The sequence below is a fragment of the Austrofundulus limnaeus genome, unplaced genomic scaffold (genome assembly GCF_001266775.1).
Source record: "Austrofundulus limnaeus strain Quisiro unplaced genomic scaffold, Austrofundulus_limnaeus-1.0 Scaffold39, whole genome shotgun sequence".
Lineage (NCBI taxonomy): Eukaryota > Metazoa > Chordata > Actinopteri > Cyprinodontiformes > Rivulidae > Austrofundulus > Austrofundulus limnaeus.
This window is the reverse complement of record NW_013952441.1, coordinates 2,056,800-2,066,336: the sequence shown is the minus strand read 5'-3', so window position 1 is coordinate 2,066,336 and position 9,537 is coordinate 2,056,800. Positions and strand designations below refer to the sequence as shown.

The 9,537-nt window shown below is 36.9% G+C and overlaps 1 protein-coding gene across 1 annotated transcript in view; it reads right to left on the bottom strand.

Annotated features, from left to right (window-relative positions):
* The window catches only part of mta3 (metastasis associated 1 family, member 3), a gene marked incomplete in the record, with an annotated part of 36,153 nt that extends 27,466 nt beyond the window's left edge, over window positions 1-8,687 (bottom strand). Inside the window, 3 exon segments of the mRNA XM_014007072.1 lie at window positions 2,207-2,300; window positions 3,169-3,236; window positions 8,415-8,687. Coding sequence (XP_013862526.1) covers window positions 2,207-2,300; window positions 3,169-3,236; window positions 8,415-8,442 — 190 coding nt within the window.
* Between the last annotated feature and the right edge of the window lie 850 nt (window positions 8,688-9,537).

The following is a 9,537-nucleotide window of genomic DNA, read 5'->3' as shown; positions in this document are numbered from 1 at the left end:
GTTGTTAGAATAATTGATTAATCGAAAAAATAATCGTTAGATCAATCGATTAGAAAATAGTCGTTTGGTACAGCACTAATTTTTTCATATGGCAGGGTTAGAAATAAATCGCAATGTCATATTTTTCAAATACTGTGAAGCCCTAATCAGGTCTGTTTCAAGGGGCTATATCAGTAAAATCAACTTTTTTTGAGTTTTATATCATGTTATAATGTTATCCTCTCATCAAAAATATGCCCAGAGTCTTATTTTGACTCATTCATGCATGTTTGAGAAATCCTGTTGTGTCCTGAGGCAGCAGGCAGGGAGCAAAAACAACCGGTAGGGACTAGAACCTCCTTTTGGGACTAACTCCGCCTCTGGGCTGTGCCTCCAAGCCGAGCTTCCTCATCACAGAGAACACACCCCCGCACCCCGCCCTTGACTCCTGCAGGCTCTCAGCAGCAACAATGCAAACAACTGGTGAAATTGAAACTATCTGCTGAGCTCCCAATACTACTTCTGAGTGAAGCCCTTTTTAAATTCAAAATACCTTTGAGGAAATGTATTTTCAGATGCAAAGTAAACTACACTTAGCTTCCATATCACAGTGCACCTCCCCCCACGTGTTGAAATGGGTGGGACAGAAGTGGAAGGAAGTTCTTAAAGAGACAGAGGCCAATTTCAAGATGTTTAGAAATGGAAATGATGAGAAGATGAGGTTATTTTCTATTCAAACATAAAAACAGCATTTTAATAACAACTAAAGGTGACATAGATACTTTATTATGGTATAGTATTTAAATATATGCCTGAGAAACRCATAATATTGCTCCTTTAAGCGTTTCTGTAACATTTCCAACAATTGTATCTCTTTGTTTTGTTCAGCTGTTCAGAAGACTGTAGAAACTAGCCAAACTACAGAATCTACCCTCCTCCTCTTTAAMCACGAGCTTCTTGCACAGCTTGTTACAAGGTATAAAAAGTGGGAACTGCATAACCAGGCAAAACTACAATAAAGTGTAATAAGACAGGTYCTCTGATGTCAATTTTGCTAATTTTTCTCCCCAAAAATATAATTTGCTGTCATATAAAGTAACTCATTTCTTTGCAGTACACTGTTAAAAATGTTACATGTTATTTCCTGATATTGCTTTATTTATAGATTTACAGTAATGCATTATTTAGACATGCTTTCAAACTTCACTTCTGTAAATTCTTTTTTATATTTCTGAGAATCTGTGTGACCATTTTTTCCCCCTCATTTGAACTAATCAAAGCCATAAATCAGGTGAATTCTTTGTTTACTGTGTGGCAGGCAATAATGAAGTCTATTGTTGTTTCTGCCTCTCATTCTGACCAGCTGGCAAATGGGCTCCAAACAGCTTGAGGAACTGGCGAAAGCATTGTAATCGGAACATAAGCACATGGTGTGGGTAATGCTTTTGCTCTGCGGACGGCCTGATGTTTATAGAGTCTAGATCAAGCAGAAAAACTGTTTTGTTTTGTTTTTTTTTACCATCAGTTTGAACCCATGTATTTATCAGCTATGCTTTTCTGTCGGTCCTGTCAGGACTCACGGGGGTTATTGCTGCTCTTAATCTCAGTGGTACCACATAAAGCTGAAGGACCGTAACTAATGATTTGTTTGTTGAAACCAAACAGGTAGAAGTCAGGTGTTGCTGAGGTAAAAGCTGTTTATTGCTTGTTTTTCTTACAGTCAYGCTCAAACCACAAACTCCACATTATAGTGATAAGCAAGAGAAAACAAAAACATAATAGCTGCAGTCATTGTGACATATTGTCCATTCAAGCGTCTATTCACCGTATATACAAACAGCAGAGACTAAATGGCTCCACTGCAGTCAACACAAGGTAAAACATCTTTCTAGCAGTTTATATTTAAGTGCAGAAAGCTGCTGAGTAAAAACACTGCTGGAAACGTTTGCCGGACTGAAGCTGAGCAGCGTTTGTAATGAGATTTTGCAGGCAGTTGAAAACATTTGTTTTGCAGTGRCTGCAATCTCCAGTGATCCATAAAGAATTGATGAACTGTCACAACTGCAAATTAGTTATTGTTGTTCATCAAATTAAAACTAAAAATGTCAAAATCTCAAAGTTTCTCGGTTATAATAATTATAGGTCCTAAAAATGTTTGTTTTCCTTGAAAGTAACTGTAATGTCCATTTGGAGGCACATCAGCTCAAAGTCTGAAGTGACCACTTACTTGCATGTTTATCTGCGAGCTGGATGAGACTGTGAGAGATATCTCTCCTTCTGTAGAAACAAACCACTTTGGCCTCAACATTCCCACTGGCGGTCTGAAAGAAAGAAAGAAAGAAAAAATAGATCCACGTTTAGGTGAAGACGTGGCAACAACTCCCTGAAATTTCCCCAGAGAACCGGCTCCTTTGTGCACCCATCAGAACAGGTTGACGGTGACAAAGATTTCTGAAAAGATGATTGATTTGTTGTCACACCATATAATTAGGCTCAAATATTGAGTCTATTAAATGCCACGACTGGAGTGGAGTGAGTGTTAGTGGAAGTACATCTGACTGCACATTTGGATTCCCTGCTGTTTTTGTTTTAAGAAAAGCTGCAGGAATAACCTGATGTTTTTTTTTTTTTTGACAAAACAAGAGTACAATGCAACATCACCTGACATCACATGTTGCTGACCCCTCAAYATCTGACCTTTATTTCACAAACAAAAATGATAAGCAACAAGAAATATCTGGATTTTTTGGGGTTGCTTTTGCTTGTTCTTTACAGGTCAGCTGAAATAAACTGCATCGTGCAACACAAAACCAAAAGTTTTAGCTTTGAATATCTTGCTTAGCATTGTTATTTTGGGCGTCTCTTCAGTAACTTAAAAGCAAAACAGGAAACTCTATAAAACAGAAAAATATGTCAGATCATACGAGGTTTCAAAATGCTCATTTTAGGCATTTAGTCATCACCAGGCCTAAACGGGCACACACCCACACAGGTGTGTTCTGCAATGGAAATGACAGTTGAGAGACAAAGGAAGGCCTGTCTGTTTCAGTGATGCAAGAACCACTTAAAGTCACAAAATGCATGCACACAGGGGGCACTGAGGGGGGTTGTGGGCAGGAATCCGAGTTATTCACCTTCAGGTAAAAACATGCACAGAAGTGACACACAAAAAACAAAACAATGCAGTACCTTGTTGAGTTCTTCTATCCGACGGATCAGGTAAGGGTTACTTGAGGAGTTTTCAAAGAAAACATAATCTGCAACAACAAATACAACATGTGACACATTGTATCCCATTACTGCAGCAGAACAAGTCCGTGTGACAAAGGCAAAATTATGAAGACATGCATTACTGTGTCTGCATCATCATGGAAAAAGATTACCCGATAAACAAGGAAAGCCAAATCCTTGTGCTTTTTATATCACCACAAATAAAGTGCAAAAGAAGTGAATAGGTACCAGTTAAAGAGATTTAGGCAGATTCATACAAACCTATTACTTCATTCTTTAAACTGTAAAACCGTTACTATACTGTTGTGTTAAATTAGATGAACATATAGGAGAATATAGGAAGTCAAAATCCTCAACTTTATTGTAGACTTCTATTTATTCCTATTTGTGCAAGATGTGCAGTAACTCTGCAAAACTTATTTAAGTCAATATGTGAATCCATATTTCCAGCTATCTAAAATATTGACTATTATGTGAAAAAAACAAACACCCCAAAGCAAAGTGGATTATGCAAAAAAATGTCAGAGTGAGACACTGAGTTGCATTTTCTTAAAACCAACAACAAAAAACATTTTCAAGCATGCAATATTTCGGCTCCAAATGGATTCTACCCTATGCTTGTATTATTGTTAAAACAAATTGCAGCTATCTTCTTTTGCTTGCAATATTAGCAGCATTAAGATTAAATGTTTAAGCCAAAAAGGAGTTTTAACAGGCAGGGGAAAATATGAATAAAGAGCTGGAATGTACATGGAAAACTTAGACAGCAGAAACAAAAGGTTGAACACGCAGACAGCAAAGTAAACACCTTGCCGTGTGCCAATAATGACGTGCAGCACATCACCAGGGGCGACAAGACAAGTTATGYTGCATGTGAAGCATCTATACAACGGATGCACAATATAGTCAAAATCAATTAAATACCAAGCAGACCAATAATAGAGCCCAATAAAATATTCTGCAATCTAATTGATCCCCACCATCCTAACTTCCCACAGCTGATTTAGTACAATAGCTGAAATGCTAACGCAAAAAGCTAAAGAAACACTACAGATTTGTGGTGACAGGATAAACAAAAAGAGTGAGGAAATATGGGTTCATTGCCACCGATATAATCAAAATATTCAACATTGCAACTGCACATTTTTCTAATATTATGCAGCCCTAATTTATACATTTAGTAGTTTTAACTGTCGATTATGTCTGAATATAAGTGTAATATGGCAGTGCATTGTGACGTAAAATCAAAGAACTTAGTAACAGCATTCCATCCTCATATTCAAAATTAAAATCTCACAGCATCTTACCTTACAGTATTAAACTGTACGGTGCATGAAATAACATGGCTGCTTATGAAATTTATATTTGAGTCTTCACAATTAAGTTTGTAATAAGAAAAACTGTGTGTTAAGGTCTAAAAATTATCTAAAATGCTATTGAGTATACTGAATTTGTTTTGCAGACATCCAGATTCAATGCTTCCTCGTCAAAAAGAATGTTTTAGGTTTTCAGAATCACAATCACATGTTTGACATCATTTTAGAAAAGCTAGTGATGCACAATATTAATATTGCCATAACAATATCAGTGGTGATTGGCCCATAATTTCCTCACTTTTTCTTTGGTCATCACTATCTTATCCACCAAAGCCAATAACAGTTCGTTGGATTGACCAAATATATTACTAGCAATAGCATGCAGAATAGTGCTGGCCGGTATACCATTTTGTACTGAATACCGTTTTTTATTTTTGTTATGATATGAATTTTTCAAATACCGGGCATTCCGGTTTAAATAGCGGAACGTTTTGTCGCGGCCGCCAGTGAACTGTTGTTTCCCGAGGGACATTTTTCCTTGTTGCACCGCTATGTGCGTTAGCATGCTAATGTTTGGAGCAGCTACTTGCAGCCGCGGGTGGCGATTCCGCTGCTTRTATTGACTGACGTTTAAAAAAACATCCCGTTTTCGCCGTCGCTGAATGTAGTAAACACCTCTTCAGTGACGTGCACAGTTAGATTTAACGCGGTTAGTTAATATGGAGAGGTTATGCTGATGGAGACTTAACGTGGTTCTATTGTGAAAAGCCYGCAGGAAGTAGTTYGTAGYGGAGTTRGAATTGACTGGTGTGCAAGGTGAGTCGTGCTGATAAGCTTTAATAAATAACATAAAACAGTAAACCCGATCATAATCTTTTCTTAACCCTCCTCCTTCACAACTGGGCCAAAATGCGCCCAGCTGAGCTGTGATGAAAAGAAAAATACCGTCAAATACCGTGAAACCAGTGAAAATTTTAAAAATTCTGTGATATAAAATTTTGATCATATCGCCCAGCTCTAATGCAGAACATTAATGAACTTGAAATTAGGGTTGGGCAATATTGGAAAAATTAATTAATCACGATTAATTGTGGTATTTAGCCGATAACGATTAATTTGACGATAATCCCCGAGTCCCTGGACACCCTTATGTCCTAGTAACATGACCATTTTATAGGGAGAAAATTGGCTCTTTGTAAAAATCTGTTCCAATTTGTGTCAAAATTACAGACTTCAGGCTATACATCAAACTTTAAATTGTGTTGATAGATAAATAAATTACACAACTTTTTTTTAATGTTTGTTATATTTGAAGCAGAGGGGAGCACCAAGCGGTTAGTCTGCCGGGTGGCATTAAACGTATTAATCGTCAAGTGCCAAAAATTAATCGATTGTTTTTCTGACGATTAATTGCACACGATACGATTATGCCCAACCCACTTGAAATATATGACTATAAATTTACCGATGTCTAAGACATCCCTTGAAATACTGATTTTATGCTCACCATATTACAAAAACACTATATTTTTTTGTATWATTTGTAGGGCTGGGCATCAAGTCTCGATCGGAACCAGGACTAATATTTCAATTCTCCCGGAATTGTTYGTACTTTTAAATTTCAAAACCTAGTTTCAATACCCAGTCTGCCAACTGGAAGAAGCTGTCCAACCAAACGAAGAAAAAAAAAAAACTCAGGAAAGCCGCCAATCACCAACTCSAGTTGTTGTTCAGACTCAAATTGTCAAATTAAGTGAAATTATCTGCCAGCGCAGTAAGACAATTGCACTTAGTAATACTTGAAATGAGGAAAACATTTTCTGGCAAACAATGAAACACATTCTGCTCTTRCTTAGGATATTGTCTCAAAACAAGATCAAAACTACTCTTTGGCTGAATATARGTGTACRATTTGGTTAGATGGACAAGTTTTGCAGAGTACCCMAGTGTAAAAAGTAAATTCATAACATCTGTTCMTCTAGAAAGAACTCTGGTTAGCTACCGCAATAATGTCAACTTTTTTTGACCCTGCCTCTAAAAGAATTTAAATTGTGAATCATTGGGAACCGGAATCCAAATGAGGAACCGCAATTGTTCAGATTCAAACAATGCCCAACGCTACTCAAATTTWAAGACAATTGACATAACCTTTTCTGGCTTTCTGTGTCAGATATTCACACGTACGTTCTTACTATCTATACCAGAATTTCCCAAAGTTGGGGTCGGGACCCAAAGTGGGGTCCCGAAACATCAAGGTGGGGTCCTGAAAAGATTTTCTGAATTAGTTACATTTTTGTCTTAGTTGTTACAAAGGAGTGAGGTTAGTGTATGTAAAATGGATAAATGTAGTATAAAAATATTGTTACTATGCTCATGTTTAGTTGACCTGATACAAATATTTATCATCCAAAAATACTTGGGGGAACAGGTCTCTGCTACTGTTATTTTGTGGGTCAAAAGCTTAAAGGTTTGGGAACCACTGCACTTTGGTTCCCAAAGTTGGGCTTGGGACCCAATTATGGGTCATGAAGCACCTTGAATAATCTCCAGAAATCAATTTAAAGGGTCATAAAATAATTGCTGATGTAATATTTTCTGTATAATTATTACAAACACACAAAATAAGTATAAATAAGTATTTATATTTGTGTACAAGCTGTTTAGATTGTCAAAAAGCCTGTGTTTTTAGGGTTATTAACAAAGTTTGTGAACTCAGACCAGTAATATTTGGGGTCACAAGTTTTTGCCATGGATATTTTGTGGGTCAGAAGATAAAAAGTTTGGGAACCACTGATCTATACTATACATGCTGATATTTGAAATACAACTAACCAGAAGAAACATCAATATCAGGTATCTACAATGCAGCTGATACAGGTTATAATTTTGATTTAACCTACTTCGCATTAAAATTGTTTGCTCTTTTTATTCAAAATATTCACTATTTTTATAATTACAATTACTAGTGACTATAATTACTAGTGATTTCTCCAGTTATCTGAAATGGCTTTTAAAGCAGTTATATCAACATGCATGTTGGATATCCTAATGTAATTACATTTTAGTTATTTTATTCAAAATATTAAAGATGTATAAAATATTGTATATTTGGAAGGCTCCTGTCTAATTACTGTATGATAAATCGGATTGTCACAGATGCAAGGTTCAATCCCAGCACGACGCCATAAAATATAAATTAAGCAAAATTCCAGCAGACAGCTAACGAGCTAGCTGCCCTGTCAGTCAAAATCGCTAATTAACAGCTTTTTTGAGCTAATGTATGCGTACAGAGTGACAACAGTTGTGTTTTCAATGCTACCAAGATGATTATATATACATTGCTGGAATAATGAACGAGTGGCGACGAGGAGATAATGATAATCAATGGAGTCACTGCTGATGCTAACGTTAGCTAAATAAGGACTCGCACTAATGGCTGCATGCCAGAAGAGGCAAATACAAAGGCAGCTTCGGGCTGACCGTGATAATAATTTAACAGGCGTATAAACATATGTCTAGTCGTCAGGTGCCTCGGTGTATCACTCCTCCATGTCCCCCCGCGAGGTTTTACACAGCGACATGGCAGCGATAAAAGGTGCCGACAGCTAAAAAATGTTTACATTTTAAGCTAGTCGCTAAGCAAGCTGGCGGCTAGCTGCTGCTGTGGCCACGACAGACGCGAGGCCTGACCCATTTTGAATCCCAAATATTCAGAAAATACTCACCTTCCTGCTCCAAAAACCAACTCATACACACGTGTACAGCAAAGCCGCGTCTCACAACCAGACGCAAAGTTATTAAAATCCAACCATAAAACACCCAGGAGGTACAAGCGTTGAAACGATCTCTATTTGAATAAAAAAGGGGGATCCACATTGACATACATACCTCCGACCCGGTACATGTTAGCCGCCATTTCTGCCCTCCCAGAGTGCGAAGCATAAGCTAAGAAATTAAAATAAATTAATAAAAAATTGTACAAATCTGCGTCTTAAAACATACAAACGGGCTTTAAATGGCGACAGTCGAGACTCCGGATGTGTACGCTATCGGGAAATATTTGGCAATTCAGCCCCCCCTCCTCCTCCAACGATTCACGGCACCCTCAAACAATACGGTGAACTCAGAGCAGCCAAAAGAAGACGAAAAACCACCGAGCAGGGGAGGGGAACTGCGCATGCGCAAACACATCCACAGACACACTCAGGTGAGCCGGGTCATTAATTTGATTCGAACATATTATTAAATGAAATGTGCAAGGAACAGACTATCTACGATTTCTCACACCACTGCTTTTTCTGGCTTCAAACAAATATAATCAGACGGATGTTATTTCTATCAATGACTAAACAGCACATAGCAACAATTCAAAAGATCTTTTTCATATAAATGCTGACATGTGGAAATATAAAGATATTTTACCCACACTGCAACTAATAATAATAAAAAACCTGGTCACATCCATAGGGGTGGTTTCTCTTATGCCAGCACTGATACAACAGAATGTAAACAATTATGTTTATCCTGCAGGAGGAAGGCATATTGCTGATTCTATGACTGTTTAAATCAAATGACTAAAACTGATCACAAAGTATAAGATACACTTAAACAGTCACAAAATATCCTTTGCTCCTGCACTGCAAAAACTGGCCATCTTACCAAGTTTTAAAATCTTATATCCAGACAAAAAGTCTTTTTGATCTTGTTTGAGACTGATTTACTAAACTAGAACTGGTTGTTTAAAAATAATAATCTTGTTTTCAGAATGTGTAAGAGCATTTGTCTCATAGTCTGAAAATTTGACTCAAATTTAATAAAAAAATTTCTGCCAATGGAGTAAGAAAATTTTTCTTGGTAAGATTCTTGAAATAAGAAAAACTTGAGTCAGATTAAGTATTTTAAGAATCTTTCCAAGTAAAATTTTCTTACTCTATTGGTAGAATTTTTTGACTTAATTTGAGTCAAATTTTCAGACTAACAAGCCAAATAACCTTACACATTTTGAACACAA